Here is a 16,190-nt window from a genome sequence, read left to right on the forward strand (position 1 = left end):
TAAATGCAGCCGACCAACCGGAATATACATGAGGCGATGCGTTCCGGAAGACTGCAGAATTTCTTTATATAGGTCAATTGCCGGGCTAGTTAAAGCAAAGCAAGACCAAAAAAAACTAAAGCAAACGAATGTCGGGCCTTGGGCCGTGATATTTGTGCGTATAAGCGAGAGTACGATCGGGAAAGAATGGAGATGATGACGGACAGGCCCAGCAGACCGGTAATACCGACCACACCTGGTCCGGGCTGTAATAAGGAGAAAGCGATTACTGAAGATTAGTAGTAGGTTCCCAAGGTGTGGGATAAAAGACAGGACAGGACAAGAGGATAGAAAAGTAGAGGGTCAAGAAAGTAGGCCGGAGGTCGAAATGTGATTGTTTGCTATTCGGCGGGGCCACTCAGAATAAAAGTAGAGCGGTTCGGACGCGTCCTGATAGTTGATGGCTGTCGCGCTGCAGCACTCTCGTGTTGGTGAGGTGGTACTGGATGGGACGGGATGGGATGCCACACACACACAACCCTTGTTTTCCCGTGCTTCTGGGATCTTTTCCTCTTGCAGTCTTGCAGGTATTTTGCAGGTTTTTGCAGGGGTATGCAGGTACGAGCGGCCTATCATCAACGCGACGCACCGCGAATCCCCTCTCAGCGTTCTAATCTACCCCTCCTTTCCAATGGCTGATGCCGTTCGGGGGTACGATTTTGCCGTTGGACAAGCAGGATAAGATTGGTGGATGGGATGATAGGATTGGTCGTGGCTTGCTTTCTGGCTTAGATCCCGTCCAATATGATATGCAGCTCCCAGCTATGGCGTGGATAGATCTCACAAGTCCCTGTCCTAATTCCGCCCCCAATTACACCCTCTTATTCTTATTTTTGCCTTTTTCTTCTTTTTTTCTTCTGTGGCCTTTTAACTTTGAGGCTTGGTTGCTCCTTAGGGTCTGGATGCTGTCGCTTTGACAGGTTCAGTTGAAACCCCCTTCGTCTTTGTAGGCCGTTTTGGCCGTGCGTGGTACGTAATTCGGTGCAGTGGCTAAATGCTGGATAGGGGGCTCCAGAACAAGCGAATTGTGCAGCACAAAGGTTTTCAGGTACCGGTCAGCAAGGTTGGCAATTCAGTGAAAAAAACGCAATTATTGCCGTACTCGACGACGAACGAATGAGCGAGTGAGCGAATGAGTGTCGAATTGCTCAGCCTGCTTGCCCCTATACGGAAGGATCGTAAGAACAGAAGCGAAGGAAGAAGAAAAGAAAGAAAAAAGTAAGCTTGTCAGACGTTCTACCAGAGGCCCAGCAATAAGAAGCGAGAAATTCGTGAGAAGCAATATGAGGCGGAAAATAGTGCCCGTCCTTAACATCGCTATTATTACTGCCGAAAACCAACAAGAGACAAGGTCATGATGTCTTTCAACTTCGCTAGGACAGTTTCCGGTAGCATTAGGTTTGATGATATGGGTCCGTGAGGGCCGTGAGAGACCTAAGAAATCCACTCGCTGGCGTGTCCTAATGGATCTCTTTCACATGAGAGGCCGCTCGGTCTGTGAGCCTCTTGACAGTCGACAAGGCAGCCCTACTAGCTATTCTCCAGTTGTTCTCCGCCATCTCGCATATCTAGTACATGTGAATCCTATGTAACCGTGGCCTCGGGAAAAGTTTGCCCACGCTTCATGCCAGGGCCATTGATGTTTGCTATGAATTTTGCTGCTTTGCTAACGGCTTCATTACATAGTGACTTCATACCAAAGATTTTATGCTGACTTCATATTCATTCCAATTGATCTGTAACAGGGCGCAACTCAACAAACTAGGGTCGTCATACCTCAACGAGATGATATGACGCTCAAATTAAATATTCCTCAGCTCTTACATACATGATAGTAAGAATATGGGGTTCCTATATCCACCAATCCACCCCGGCAGGAAGGAAAATTTTTTCTTCTCCAGGTAAGTGAATTAATAATAAAATACCTAGGCATGTTATGTACATTTCTAACTGAGACATTTTCAGTCACTTATCGTAGTGATGACGTTTTAAAAGAAGATAGGAGGTCGAAATAAGCAAGGAGCGACTATTACCTTCATTCAACTCAGCTCCCAATCGAATATGAGTATCGAGAACTCAATCGATGCTGCAGCGTCACCATCACCACAAAGACAGCAAATCTCATAATATTAATAGAAAATACCTGAGCTGCTGAGGTATTCATGCAGGGAGAGTCAGGGATGTGTCAAGCCCTGGCGATCATCCTTGACTAGTCCGCAAGCTTAGCCCAAGAAGGAAAAAAAGACAATAATCTCCGATGCGAAACACCACGCCAATGAGCTTCTAAAGTATTCCGTCCTGTCCGTCTTCAAGGCACAGTTGACAAGGACCGCCTAGTCTAGCCTAAGAGAGAGATCTCACCGCTGGCCAAAGACCCTGACATTTAGTTCACTGCCTCAAAACGCCATCGACAATGTTGCCTGGCTGCCTGACTGGATTTTGAGTCCAACTCCTGAACGCAGGAGTCGTGTGCAGAGAGTCTCATTAACGATGGAGACAATTACAATATGAGCTAAAGCCGGCTTGGACCCTGTAATAACCACCATAATGCCATAGTGTTCTAAGACTTTGGTGCTATGACCCAAGGATGAACCATGCAGGGACCGGCGTTGCCCTCCGATTCACCTTCTCATCGGTCTGCCGGTAGTAGGTAATAGATCCATAGATCTATATCTTCACGGACTGCTAGACTAGCACAACATACCCGTGGTGAGATCCGCCGATGAAGTCTCTGGCAAACACCGAGACACGCACGATCCTGCACACACCGCGCAGTAAGATCGTATACCCAATACGTTGGTAACGAGAAATAACTTCGCCGCATAAATCAACCGGACCATCCCCGCTCTTGTATGTATATTGATTACTACATACAGAGCAATCCCGCGATCATTCGATTCCCGGACAAGCGGCGTGTGGAAACATTCTGCGATCTAGCCGGACAACTTAGTCACTCTTCTATCAGGGAATACCCCGAAAGCTTCGAATTCACCTCGCGATCCGGAGGGGCAAAATAGCGGCGTTAGGACCACATCTAAGGCCACGACGGCGCACGCCGTCGGATCTCTCAGAATCTTCAATGTCCCACAAGTTCGCTGTATGTCTCTCTTGATCCCAAGAAGCTGTGGCATTTGACGTACCCCGCCGACAGTGCACCTAAATGCATCTAAATGCACTTTAGATATCCGGACTTGGCACTAACATTCTAAGACATTTCTATCAAATTGTCATAGCATGAGCATCAGAGCCGTTGAAGCGGTGCCCGGTGCTCCGCCGGTTCATCACCTGGATCAAACCCCCTTCAGTCCGAGCCCATCGGGCGGAGCTCTTCGTGCAGCGTGACCCTGCGGCAGTGATGTTGTCAACACGAGTTCCCCTGCCTAAGCTTCGCAAACTAGCAGCCCTACCTAGATCCACAGCAATCTCGCTTTGCAATGACTTCTGCAGCGCTAAGGGTTTTGTTAGTCTAGTCTAGACCGCTGTATCAAGTCCCGACTACGTCTTCTGTAGTTTAGCGGTCTCTTTTGAAACGACAGCTAAGGCAGACTAAACTGTGGTAGTTGTTCTGGCTATGATCGGCCTTTTTGTTGTCAGAATTTTACACGCTTGCCGAAAGTAAATATTGACATTGGTAACCAGAAACAACACAACCAAACAAAACAAAAATATAAGAAAAATATTACCATAAGCACCAGTCCCACTAACTACATAGTACCAATTATAATTAACATCGGTCGAACATACAAACGCTCTCCTTAGTTCACCAAACTCGTCTATCCAGAGCAGCCAGAGTAAGCCCGGGACGACGGCTCGCCTCACGCGGCCACGTTTCTTCCATCTACTCATCCAGTCAAATTTCCGAAAGATCCGCCTTCTCACCTAATCAGATTTTCAATTAGGGCTGGGCAAGGTTATTGAGCCTCCGATCCCTACCAGCCGAATCCTTCGAACGGGGTCGAAGGACAAAGAGATGACGGGGCTCGCGCGTCTCTGATTGGACCGTCGCGAGAACAAAGGGTGCTGCTTTGCTTCCGGCTGCATGTCCATTACAGCGTCCTTGCACCTGTCAGCTAGGACTCTTCCGGGCTGATCCCGCCGGCACGCTTCCCCCCATGCCGTGCGACTCTCCAGGGCTGGAAAATCTGATAGATCTGGATTTTAGTACCAAACTTTTTTTTTCTTTTTTACCCTTTTTTCAGTAGTTCCTTGCAGGAGGAACCGTGTCTGCATAGGGGTCGTTTCAGCTCACTCGCGTATACTACATAATGCTGTCGCTGCGCTTCGTGGTCCAGTTTCGTAACTACGGTGGCATATACTAGCCAAAGAACGAAATGAGGTTCACAGCGCCAATCCAGCCATTTTTCCGTTGGCGTTTTTAGAGACAAATGATTTCTTCTCTAGCGGATCTAGCGATGCGCGCAAGAGATAGTGGCATGAGAATAGGCAGATTTGGGTATGTTTTCTATTCCGTCATTCAGCCATCTATGCGGCTGAACTGCCAACACACTCGGTCGATGATACTTGATACGCACATTGCATTCGAAACTCCTTTGATTACTAAGGAATTGAAGTTGGACATCCCTATTGCCAATATTTGTTCCTCTTATGCCTTTGGTTCGGATTGCTAGTAAGCAGGTAGGGTGGCATTGTTTGCAAGTATAACATGATCGACTCACGGCAGATCTGGGTGGAAACTTAGGGATCGTCGAACCGATCCTACTGTAAAATCCCTCCACCCTCATAAGCATACCCCAAGTTTCATATCTCAAGGTCACTGCGCGCCGGGGAATTGTTCGTCAACCCTTAAAGACGCGATTCACAGGGGTGGAAGGGGAGGGCACCAAAGACGACATCATGCCGGGACTCGATATCCTTAATTCTTTAATCGTCCTATTGGGGAATTGGATTCAGAATACGAATTCAACCTCATGCGAATCAGTATCATGAACATGATCATATGGCTTCAATTTGGTGAAGAGCTGGTTCATCGTTCGTCCCCTTACCCACCCATCCATTCTCTACCCGCTACTCTCTCCTCGTATGCTAGCTGACCGCTGTCCAGCTGAATAGAGACAATTGTGTCTTTATGGGCATGTATGCTTCTTAATGCTAATCATGCAATACCTACCCATTCATGTCGACACGGTCATCGTGGTGAGGCAGTCACTTGAACTAGTATCCAAGATACACAACCCGTAACCCCCTCACCTTCCCCTTTCATATCCGGATAGGAGTTGTTGTATACTATCACTTTTTACTTCTATAACTGAGACCGCTTATCTTCAAATTTAACAGGATCTACCTAGGTATCTTCAGCCCTACTGGCTACATACCTGGCACGTTCGGACCTTTGAGCAATGCCAGCTGAATGCTATGCAGACTAGCAGTGCTGAGCCGTCTCAGGGGACTTCATTGGTTATAACTTCTGGCCACAGTGATCTCATTCTCATGACTAGAGAGTGGAAATGGTCCCATTCTAGTTTTAATATAGAGCACGGGAAAGACATGAGTTGGGATAGATAGATGCTTGTCCCTTGCTTGGAAAACCGGGCCTTGATGTCTTAGATATATGTAGCCACAGCCACCACCCACGTATCTACTTACGCCTCTATTTCATGCGATAGCCCAGGAATGCCTATCAGCAGATCAACAGATCAGCAGTGCAGATTAGATTTTCTTTTCCGGGGGAGGGGCAGTATGAAAAAGAAACAGGGCATTATGCTCCCCTCCTAGTATGATCTATCATTACTAGGTACCTATTGGAGGCTTTACTTCACGTAACCCCTTTATTCGTAATCCTATATCATGAGCTGTCATTACATACCTAGGTAAGTAGACTTAAGGGGCTCGTATAATTCCAACACAATTGATGGAATTTGTGGCCTTTGCGGATTGGATCTCTATACGAGCTTTCCTTATCCCCTTAACTGGACGGGGTCTACCGCGACAGCCTTCCCCTCGATTCATCTCAGATGTCGTCTTAAAAATCTAGCAGCAGTTTATCAGCAGGGGTCCCAGTGGTGTTGTAATCGTCTATACCTACCTACTAGTCTATTGAATACTCCATTTCAATAGTTATACTCAAGGCTTGAACTTACTAATCTATCTGAACTCTTCTGCTTGTTCTCCAGGACTCATTGTGCCAATCCTTTCCTTAGACTTGCGACATAGATTCTCGAATTCTTCTATTGTTGTCATTTTCGAATCGTTCTGCTTAGTGTCGGCATTGGTGCCAATGTCCTTTTTATCCGATGTTTGTAATGTTTTAGGGTCAGACGAAGGTGTTCATGATTTTGGAGGTAGATTAGTGGAAGACACTGGATGTTGTAAAGGATTTGGTCGTTGTTATATTTTATAGAACATAGGATTTACAAGTTTTAAATATAAGGTAGGTAGCTACATGAGCTGTTGCCTACCTATTGTGCGCTTCCTTTTTTATGAGTTCGGTGGCGGGCTTACTGGACCATTAGGTATGCCATATTTAAATTATGGCGCCAGGCCTCGGGTCCGCAGTTGACGACTGCATCACGGAGTGAGTGGTAGCAACAAGGAGTCTACTATATTCTCGGTTCACAGAGGCGGATATTCTATGACCATCAACGGATATCCCATAGATACAGCGCATCCGCTTCTACACCACTCTTCGCTATCAGCCCCTGACTTATGGTAAGAGTGTCTACTTCGACCATGAAAGAAAACACCACTATGAAATGTTTGAATCAGAGTATCGCAATAACTTTATATACTTACTCAAGAAACTCCAAAGGCGAACAACTGTATCAAATTCATTTAGGAACATGAGTGAAGCTTGTATGTCGTTGTATAGAGATACTTGTTAATATTTATTAAAGCCTTATCTCCTATTCGTCGGATTTCAATATGCCTATATCTTACTCCCACGTGGTAATATATGTAGGTATCTTAAAGATTGATATATTCTTATATTCCCCTCTCTTAATTATGATATGATCTTTATCGTAAAAGCCATGGCATTTGCCAAGCGGGTCGCATGCATTGCCGCAGCCGCATATGTTCAATATCACCTACCATCGCTGCTACGCAACTCTATATTATACTGGTTGCTGGGTATCTCGGCGTTGCATTGGCATTCTGAGAAAACACCCAATATAGATACTTACATCTGGACTTTCACACCATCTTGATAAACGAGCGATATACGATATGTACATAATGAAGATGAAGTTGCTTTAACGTACGATAATTCGTAAATGCTTATGTATAAATAGGAAAATGTTGGTTATCGGCAGCGATGTCGGGAAAGTACTAGTGGGTAACCGGGTTGAGGCGATTCTCAAGATATGGCGATTATCGCGATATCGCATGGACTTTCCAAATTCTGCAATTGCTAATTCGAGCTTCACCTGGAGCCGGGTCGCTGGTGCCTCGGTCAGGGGTCCGGCCGCTCGATGACTGCGGGGCGGCGACGATGATAGTACGGGTAGCGCGCAATTACGTAAAGAACTATGCCCGAATATCGCTGACGTAGTTTGTCTCTCACCAATCAAAGTTACGAGTCAGGACCCCGCAAAAGCTTGGTTCATTAGACCCAGCTAGGTCCGCTCTCGTCCGGCCACCCCGCTATGAATGATAAGCCCGATAAACGATAAACCGTCCCTTTATTACCTTTTATTACCCTTATTACTCCTCAAAGACCCGATCCTTTTAGTCACTTAGTCACTTTAAACTTTCATTTTCTCCTCCTGTCGAGGTAGAATTTTTTCAAAGAAGTGGAATAGAATCCATTCCTAACCCCTAAACAGCCAATTAGCTACCGGTTGCGTACCTCCGTCATCCCGGCCATATTGACACCGCCGGTGGCTGGTGGCTAGCAGCAAAGCCCGCATTTCTAGACGCAACAGAGGCAATAATCGCAATAGATAAAAGATGGCTGCCCTTCGCCATGGAGCCGCTATGAGGCCCCTTTCTTCTATCTCAAGACCTGTCATCTCTCGAGCCCTAACACGTCAGCTTTCTGTTTCGAGCGCAAGGATGGTTTCTAGCTTCTACCCCGGCGAGCCTGAGGCTCCTACAGTGAAGACGGACATTCCCGGTCCGGCTGCTAAGGAGTACATCGCCAAGCTGGACAAAGTCTTCGACACCCGAAGCTTGAACATGCTTGCTGATTACACTAAGAGTGTCGGAAACTACATTGTCGACCCTGATGGAAATACCCTGCTCGATGTGTAAGTTCGCTCGCACAGGGGCTATTACCGCATACCCCTAAATGGAAATTGACCCCTCTTTAGTTACGCCCAAATCGCCTCGATACCCGTCGGGTACAACAACCCAGTTCTGAAGAAAACTGCTGAGAGCCCTGAGATGGTTACAGCGCTTATCAACAGACCCGCATTGGGTAACTTCCCTTCACATGACTGGGCCGAGATCTTGGAGACAGGTATCCTCAAGGTAGCGCCTAAGGGACTCAACCAGGTCTTCACGGGAATGGCTGGATCGGACGCGAATGAGACAGCTTTCAAAGCTGCCTTCATGTGGCGACGACAGCGCGAACGTGGCGGCCCCAGTGTCGAGTTTACACAGGAGGAGCTGGATTCTTCCATGTTGAACCAGACACCCGGTGCCTCAGAACTGTCCATCCTATCCTTCAAGACATCCTTCCACGGCCGCCTCTTTGGTACCCTCTCGACGACTAGATCGAAGCCTATCCACAAGTTGGATATTCCGGCCTTCGATTGGCCTCACGCCACCTTCCCTCAGCTCAAGTACCCTCTTGAGGAACACGCTGCGGAGAACGCTCAGGCGGAGGCTGACTCCCTCGCCGAGGTCGAGCACCTCATCTTAAACTACCACATCCCTCCCGCCGCCGTCATCGTAGAGCCCATCCAGTCCGAGGGCGGTGACAACCACGCCTCTCCCGCTTTCTTCCGGGGCCTGCGCGCTCTGACCAAGAAGCACGGCGTCCTCCTCATCGTCGACGAAGTCCAGACGGGCGTCGGCGCCACCGGAAAGTTCTGGGCCCACGACCACTGGGACCTGCCCGAGCCGCCAGACATGGTGACTTTCAGCAAGAAGGCGCAGACCGCAGGCTACTACTACGGAGACCCATCCCTGCGACCCAACAAGCCGTACCGCCAATTCAACACGTGGATGGGCGACCCGGCACGCGCGCTCATCTTCCGCGCCATCATCGACGAGATCCAGCGCCACGACCTTGTAGCCAACACGGCCAAGGTCGGCGACTACCTTTACGCCAAGCTCGAGGGTCTCGCGAAGAAGTACCCCGGCCAATTCGACAACCTGCGCGGCAAGGGCCAGGGTACCTTCATCGCCTTCGACAACCCCAAGCGCGATGACTTCCTCAAGAAGGCCAAGAAATTCGGCATCAACATCGGTGGCTCGGGCGAGCGTGCAGTCCGCCTGCGCCCCATGCTGATCTTCGAGAAGCAGCACGCCGATATCCTGGTCAAGGCCCTCGAGAAGGTCGTCTCTAGCTGATTTCGTTTCATCTTCTCCGATGACGAAATAAAGTAGGGATATTTTTCTCCATCCTTTCCCTTTGGATAAACATATGTGGTAGGATACGGGAGCCTACCTACCTGGCGCGGAACTTGGAAACTTGGAAACTTCGGGGTATGCGGGTAAGCGATGAGGGGAGGATGAAGCTGCAGAAAGAAAGCCACATTGGACAAGAAAGGGGAAAAGATTATCAACGTCCCGTCCGCCCAACACTTTTTTGCCCCCCCCTTCCTTCCTTCTTTCTAAAATTTTTCTTTTTTGTTTTCCACCATACTTGCGTAAAATGGAATGGGCGGCAATACGTGCATTGATCCGGATCACCACTTAATTACCCGATACGTTCGGGAAGGGCGAGCCACGCGACGGGTTACGGAGTTGAAATTGGGAATCGTCTCTGCATAGGGCGGGATGATTATGAAGGGACTGAGGGAGAAGGAAGGAGGAGTGGAGTGGAGTGGAAAACCAATTTAAACGATTAGTTGAAAGTATGTACCACGGTAGCATATGCGCAGAACATTTGAATCTATCAAAGCCAGCCCCCGTCGGGGGAACCGGCTACATAACTCAAAGTCAGTAAACGAACATCGCGGATTTGTGAACTGCATAGCAAAGTAAGACGAAAAAGAGGCTTTCTTCCCCGTTTAAGAGAAAAAAAAGCCTCGTTTCACCTTTCCCTTCATTTATTGACTTTGATGATTTATTGACGATCATCGGCGGTTATGTACTGGGGCCACGACCACGAATTAAAAAAAAACACGGCTAGCCCCCCTGAACTTATAGCACAAAAACTCCCCGGCTGACTGACTGACTGACTGACTCTTTTATTTCGTCCTCTCTTTCCCCTCTAACTCAGGTACCACCATTATCGTATCTCGCACGCCCGACCACGCACCTCGCGGGGCTGAAAAAAACGGAGCCCGCTTATTATCCCGATTTTCTGGTGTGTTATACGGTCGGTGTAGATCGCATCGCATTACACGCGTACACATGGCTGCGACGCCCCCGGGGAAAAGTAAAGTAGGTTGGTCAAAGAGAAGAAAAAATCATAGCAGTACACCATTCCCTCTTAATTCTCCGGTAACATGCACCTATTAGTCATCCGCGTGTTATGCCCCCCCTTTCTCATTTCTTCTTTCTCCCCCTTCTCTTAAAAAAAGGGTTTTCTTCTTTCCCGTGATGTTCCGTGACCGGTCGATGAATGGATGGGTGGATGGATGGATGTAATGTGGATGGGTCGAATGCAAGCAAGACTCAGAATGTGTCCTTTACCGAAACGCCGCCAATGTTAAGACCGTAAAAATCAAACCCCCCCTTGTCCGGGAAAATGCAATCAAAGTACAGTCGGCGACCTTTGTATAGTATGAGAAAACCGTAAAAACCGTCCCGGGAAATGGATTAAGTAGAAGTTGGTACGCAAAATGTGATCTAGTAGACAATGAAGAGTCGATGATGTGAATCGTCTTCATGATTATCGCCAAGGTTGTTATGGTCGTATTAAATAAGAGGGCTTCCCCCTTCGGGTGTTTTAGTTGTAAGGCCTAACTCAAGTGGGAGTGGGGTTTACTGGACAAGGCCTAGCAATTCGATGCAATAGGGCAACCCACGACGCCTGTACATGCCTAGTGGCTCATAACTTCATGCTTCCTAGCGCTATGCTGAATCGCAGCACTGTCCTCTCCAGCCGAATCCAAACCACTACCCGAATTCTCCTGTGCTCGAGAAATTCCTTCACCCACATGGAGGATCCCATTCACCACCTTGCCATTTGCATCATGCTCTTCTTGTTCTCGTTCGAAATCGAGCATGTTAAGCTCGTTCTCTCGTTCAAGGGCTGCTTCTTCTTCTCGCAGCTTCTGTCGTTCCGTTTCTGCAGCTATGCGCTGCTCATCATCTTCGTGAAGTAAGGGATCATCAAGTCCGCCAATTTCCTTGACATGCTCAGTCGCCATATCCAACGAAGCTTCGCCGTCAATAGGTGGGGGAGGCGGAGGCGGAGGACTCGGAACGTCAGCCTCCTCCTCCTTGAGGCGCTTCATGGAAGGTGTCTCGGAGGGTGTCACACTAGGAGAGCCTGCTACGTCATCTTCACGCTTTCGCTTCCTATCAAGGCTGTTAGGCGTTGAACCGGTCTCGTCGTCTGTCATCACGAGATCTTCGTCCTTGGCGGCTGCTGCTATAATAGAGTCGGCGCTGTCGCTTGGCTGTGCTACGCCGTGTGCATGGCTAGCTCGTTCCGCCTTCTTTTTCTCATGTGCCTTGTATTTCTCGACTGCACGGTCAAAGAAATCCTTGACATATTTCTTGACTTTTTTCTCCTGCTTCTCGGTAATCGATGTCGGATCTTCCACACGGTGGTTCTTATAGTCCGATGCAACTAGTTTCTTATTGACATCTTTGGCAAACTTCTTTAGGTCCTCCCTAGGGAGTCTATGGCGGAACTTATCCATGACATACTTTACATGCGGGAAAAGCTATGGTCAAGTTAGTGATTTATAATAAACTGAATTGTTCGTATATCGCATACCGTGTTCTCGTAGATCTTCATCTGCTTCTCAACTGGAAGAGAGCGCCACTTTTCTTTCTTGGGCTCTTGAGTAGGTGTGCTAGTTTGCGGGGTTTGAGATGCTGATCGCCGAGGGGCACTGTCCGGCTTCGTCACAGAGTCAATGATGTCTTGCAATGTCTTCTGTCGTTGTTCTGCTATAGACGGTCCTTTGAGTTGTGACTGGGCCGACTCGGGTGGTGCAGTCGGCTTTTGCCATGTTGTGACGCCGTTACGGGTGTAGTAATACAAATTCCCCCGCTTATCAGTGGCTGCAAACCAACCAGGAGGAAGATTCTGGACCTGGGGTCGGCGGAAGCGTTGACTATTGAAATAGTTCTGGTTTCGTTGAGGGACATTGCTTCGTGGACCCTTGGGAATATTCTCCGGGAGAGTGAAAGTGTTCTTGGCGGGTGTTTCTTCTGAACGATTTCCGCGGCGTTCTTCAAAAGAATTAACAGGCTGTGCACTCGGCGTTGATTGTGCATTTGGGTCCATCTTCTTTCGGGGAATTCGATACCCTATCTCCAGCTTACTCCATTCATCTAACAATCTTGTAGCTTCGGAAGCTACATTTTCGTGCTCTGATTCTGTTAGGGACTGGATAGTCGATTCGATCTTAGAATCGAATATCTTGTTCCTAGTTAACCGAGGGAATTGATACAGAATCTGGAGAATCTGGAGAACGACGTTGTTGTCGTCTAGGAAGGTGTTCAGGGCGGTCTTCAGAATTTGATAGCCGTGCATCTGCACAACTCGGTTGCGTACTCGGTCATCATCGCTATGCTGGATACGCTCTAGCAATTTGACCGCAATCCATTTCTCCTTGCACTGCATGAGAGTCGCCATTACTATAGTGACATCTTTCTCATCCAGTCCACGAGCTTGGACGCTATTAACGTACTCCTCATCATCTTCCGTAACCTTCTTCTTGCGCGGTTTCTTTGCGACGGCAATATCCCAGCCATCGCTATCGTCAATACCCAAAGCTTCGATGGTTGCATCGGACAGTTTCGTTGCCCGCTCTGTTTGGGTCTTACCTCCGATGAATCCAATGCAGTTTGGTTCCCTGCAGTAGCAGGGTTGGGGGTCGGCTCCGTACCTGTCGACGTTGTAATTGAAGACCAATTCCTCGCCAGGTCGAACTGTTCTCGAGGCAAAAATGCCCATGCGAAGTTTGTTGCCAACAACCCATTTATCCACGTAGCAGTTCGGGTTACATGAATGATTGCAAAAACGACCAAGATTACCCTTCTTAGTCGCGTCTACAAATTCATTCTTGGTCAGTGACATGAAGTAGAAGTGCCGAATACCTTCCTTATCATATTGGATAGTCCTCCTTCGGAAGGTTGGCTCGTTAATAACCTCTCCGATGTACTCAAAAATGAAGTCATTAGCTTCAAGAGTGGTGTTAGCTCGGAGGCCGAATCCCTTCTTTTCGGTTTGAATGACCGAAACATTAGCATATTGCTTGCGCTGAAATCGTTGATTTTGACAGCCATCGCCGCAATTGCAATCGCCATCTACGCACTCCATCTTCGTTGCTCGATTAATACAATCCGAATCATCACCGCAGGCATGGTTCATGCCATCCCCTGAAACATGCCTGTTAGCGCCCCATAACCCCTATAAAATTAGTAAAAATGGGGAATACGTACGCCACTCTTCGCTGCAATCGCAATCCAGCGCGTCGTGATCCGTCGATCCAAGAGCCTTAGAGCCATATAGACAGTCCGGGATAACCTGGAAATGACGAAAAGATTCTGTGGTGACATCGGGTAAATCGTTAAAGAGTTGAACGGGTCGAGGCGCCATCTTTTGAGGTGCTTTGCGAGTAATTTTTGGTGGATGACCGTCGGGAGTAGATGCACTATCACTGCGCGCCTTTTGGTCATCAGGCGACATACTTCCTGACCTAGATTCTTTGCTAGCATTCGGTGATGACGCGGTGCTTTCGCTCTCTTTCTTGACCGTAGTCTGTCGCGACGCGGGTGTCGTGTCGACAGCAAGGCCCTCTAAGCCATCCTTGAGGTGATCCTCGTCCTCCATGATGACTACAAAGTCGTGAACACTTTGATTCTATTATCGCAGGAAATACGGGACGCGGAATACGGCAATGGATAGAACTGGATTGGTAGTAGGTGGAATTGGCGGAGTTAAGTTTGCGGCACAAGATAAATCGGAGTTGCGAGGTTATCGATGAAATTAAGAAAATCGAGGTAGTGCGACGACGATTTCGGATCTGCGAGCATAAGAGAGAAAGGTAGATTGACGTTGGTGGGAAGAAGGGGGAAATTGCGAAGAATTAAGATGGGATTTAGGTGAGCGGATCTAAGGTAAAAAAAGGTAGAGAGGTAGAGAGAGGACGACAGGAACGGATGCTATCTCGTGCGCGGTCCCAATGACATTGCACTTGATTCGCCAATTTTGCCAATTACACGTCCATAAATAGGGATGAAAGGTGCGCGGGACACGCGGACGTTAGCAGGTTCCTTTGTCGGGAGGTTTGGTGGAATGGATGTTGTTTAGTGAAAAAATATCGTGAGGACCTGGGTAGTCAATGGTCATCGCCGAAAAGAAAAAAAAATTATTAGAGCTGGAGTTAGAACTGGAGTTGTAGCAGGTGCAGCTGCAATCTTCCTCCCCAAGTCCCAAATCAGAACCTTGAAAGTTGTAAGATGTAAGTACTGTACCTGCTGAAGTGCTGAGGTGCTGAGGTGCCGACCCTGCGCAGTAGGTACGTGAGAGGTACGTTAGTGCGTGAAGGTGAGGAGGACAGGAAGGCGTGGCGCGCCAGCCTTTGCAAATTCGGAGCAGAGTTCAATTATCCGAAGCCTATGCCATACTACCTGCCCCACCATTTCGCTAAATATGATCGCTAACCATTGGTCCTTAGTGCAGGTTAACAGGGGACTTTGTACAACACTGCCTTGTATTGTACTGTACCTTACCTTTCATCGATGTCGCAAAACGGAAGATGAAAGTCGATGTTGGTACCTGTCAACTTCGATATCTAAGCAGTGATATGCTAGAACTTACGTGTAGAATGCTCAAAATATTCAGAATATTGTAGGGGGTATTGTACCTGCTTATGTTCAAGTACAAGTACATACATCACCTATGACCTCCTGCTCTTTTTTTAAACTTCAAACTTCAAAGAGACCTGGAGGTGACTGCTTAGGTAGATAGATAGGCTGGCAGGTTAGGGAGCTGCAATGCTTTTCACGAACCTTAAGGCACGCCCCCTTGGTCCTTAATTCCGTTCCCGTCAATTCTCCCACTTCCGCTTCCACTTTCACTTCCATGTTCACATCCACTTAGATGCCATTCATACCGAACAACTTCTTAGTTGGCGTAGTAGTAATATTGGTGATGAATGGCACCTAAACAGATAGTATTGTCTAGTACTAGGATATGGTCGTTGGAGTCACCACAGCGAGAGACCAACCTGGTTCAACATCCGGAAGTGCGCCCCAAGATTTCCAAGACTTCTGCAACTCTCCGATAATCGAGAATCGAGAAGATGAATGCTCTAGTGTATTCTCCTAGCATTCCCGAAGTCGCCAGTAGAATACCTAGCATCTTTATGCATCTATTACTATGCCAGTAATTGAATCTCCTTAGTTATCTAGAATGATCGTAAAAAGTCAGCATGGCCGGCAGCGACAAGACACGCGACGACAACTACCTAGGTATTGTACCTAGGCAATCAAGGGGGAAGATGGGGTTCAAATCGCCGAGCCACACTATCACCACATTGGACAAGTCCGGTCAAGAGTATTCAGACTCGAATCTGCAGTGCAGAATTGAACCAATCGATATTGAAACGTGGTACAGGCACCAACATCTCAGACTCATGAACCAGCCATGATGGTTGCAACATAGGACTAAAGGATAGCCGCTTCCGATCACCTTGACATACGTAATGGGCGTCGGCATTCATATCATAGACAGCATAGACCGGCCAGCACCCCAGGAAATCGCATCGCCTTTCGATCGATGTCTCTTGTCGTGTCCAGGATCACCGCCGGGGTTCTCTGCTGCGAGCAATGACGGGTTATACCTGAAGTGGGTGGGTCCCCTATGAGGAACTGCCAACTCATTATGCATAGAA

The 16,190-nt window shown here is 48.0% G+C and overlaps 2 protein-coding genes across 2 annotated transcripts; one reads left to right on the forward strand and one right to left on the reverse strand.

The window, feature by feature from the left end:
* Nucleotides 1-7,707: 7,707 nt before the first annotated feature.
* GGS22DRAFT_29649 (4-aminobutyrate aminotransferase) lies at nt 7,708-9,934 on the forward strand. Its single transcript, XM_047966738.1, has 2 exons — nt 7,708-8,243; nt 8,307-9,934. The coding sequence occupies exons 1-2, from the start codon at nt 7,945-7,947 to the stop codon at nt 9,511-9,513; spliced, it is 1,506 nt and encodes a 501-aa protein (XP_047817210.1). The 5' UTR covers nt 7,708-7,944; the 3' UTR covers nt 9,514-9,934.
* A 904-nt stretch (nt 9,935-10,838) lies between these two features.
* GGS22DRAFT_29654 (uncharacterized protein) lies at nt 10,839-14,341 on the reverse strand. The gene is made up of 3 exons (XM_047966739.1): nt 13,735-14,341; nt 12,059-13,671; nt 10,839-12,005 (listed from the first exon to the last, which is right to left on the reverse strand). Exons 1-3 carry the CDS (start codon nt 14,123-14,125, stop codon nt 11,154-11,156), a joined length of 2,856 nt encoding a protein of 951 aa, XP_047817211.1. The 5' UTR covers nt 14,126-14,341; the 3' UTR covers nt 10,839-11,153.
* Nucleotides 14,342-16,190: the final 1,849 nt, after the last annotated feature.

This window comes from Annulohypoxylon maeteangense, assembly GCF_022496945.1.
Source record: "Annulohypoxylon maeteangense strain CBS 123835 unplaced genomic scaffold GGS22scaffold_12, whole genome shotgun sequence".
NCBI classification, from domain to species: Eukaryota; Fungi; Ascomycota; class Sordariomycetes; order Xylariales; family Hypoxylaceae; genus Annulohypoxylon; species Annulohypoxylon maeteangense.

Bases quoted from the DNA above. Each gene is read 5' to 3' on its own strand.
- GGS22DRAFT_29649 (XM_047966738.1), top strand. From the start codon at position 7,945: ATGGCTGCCCTTCGCCATGGAGCCGCTATGAGGCCCCTTTCTTCTATC. The intron at 8,244-8,306 runs GTAAGTTCGCTC...ACCCCTCTTTAG, and splicing joins GGAAATACCCTGCTCGATGT to TTACGCCCAAATCGCCTCGA.
- GGS22DRAFT_29654 (XM_047966739.1), bottom strand. From the start codon at position 14,125: ATGGAGGACGAGGATCACCTCAAGGATGGCTTAGAGGGCCTTGCTGTC. The intron at 13,672-13,734 runs GTACGTATTCCC...GGCATGTTTCAG, and splicing joins CGATTGCAGCGAAGAGTGGC to GGGATGGCATGAACCATGCC. The intron at 12,006-12,058 runs GTATGCGATATA...ACTTGACCATAG, and splicing joins TGAAGATCTACGAGAACACG to CTTTTCCCGCATGTAAAGTA.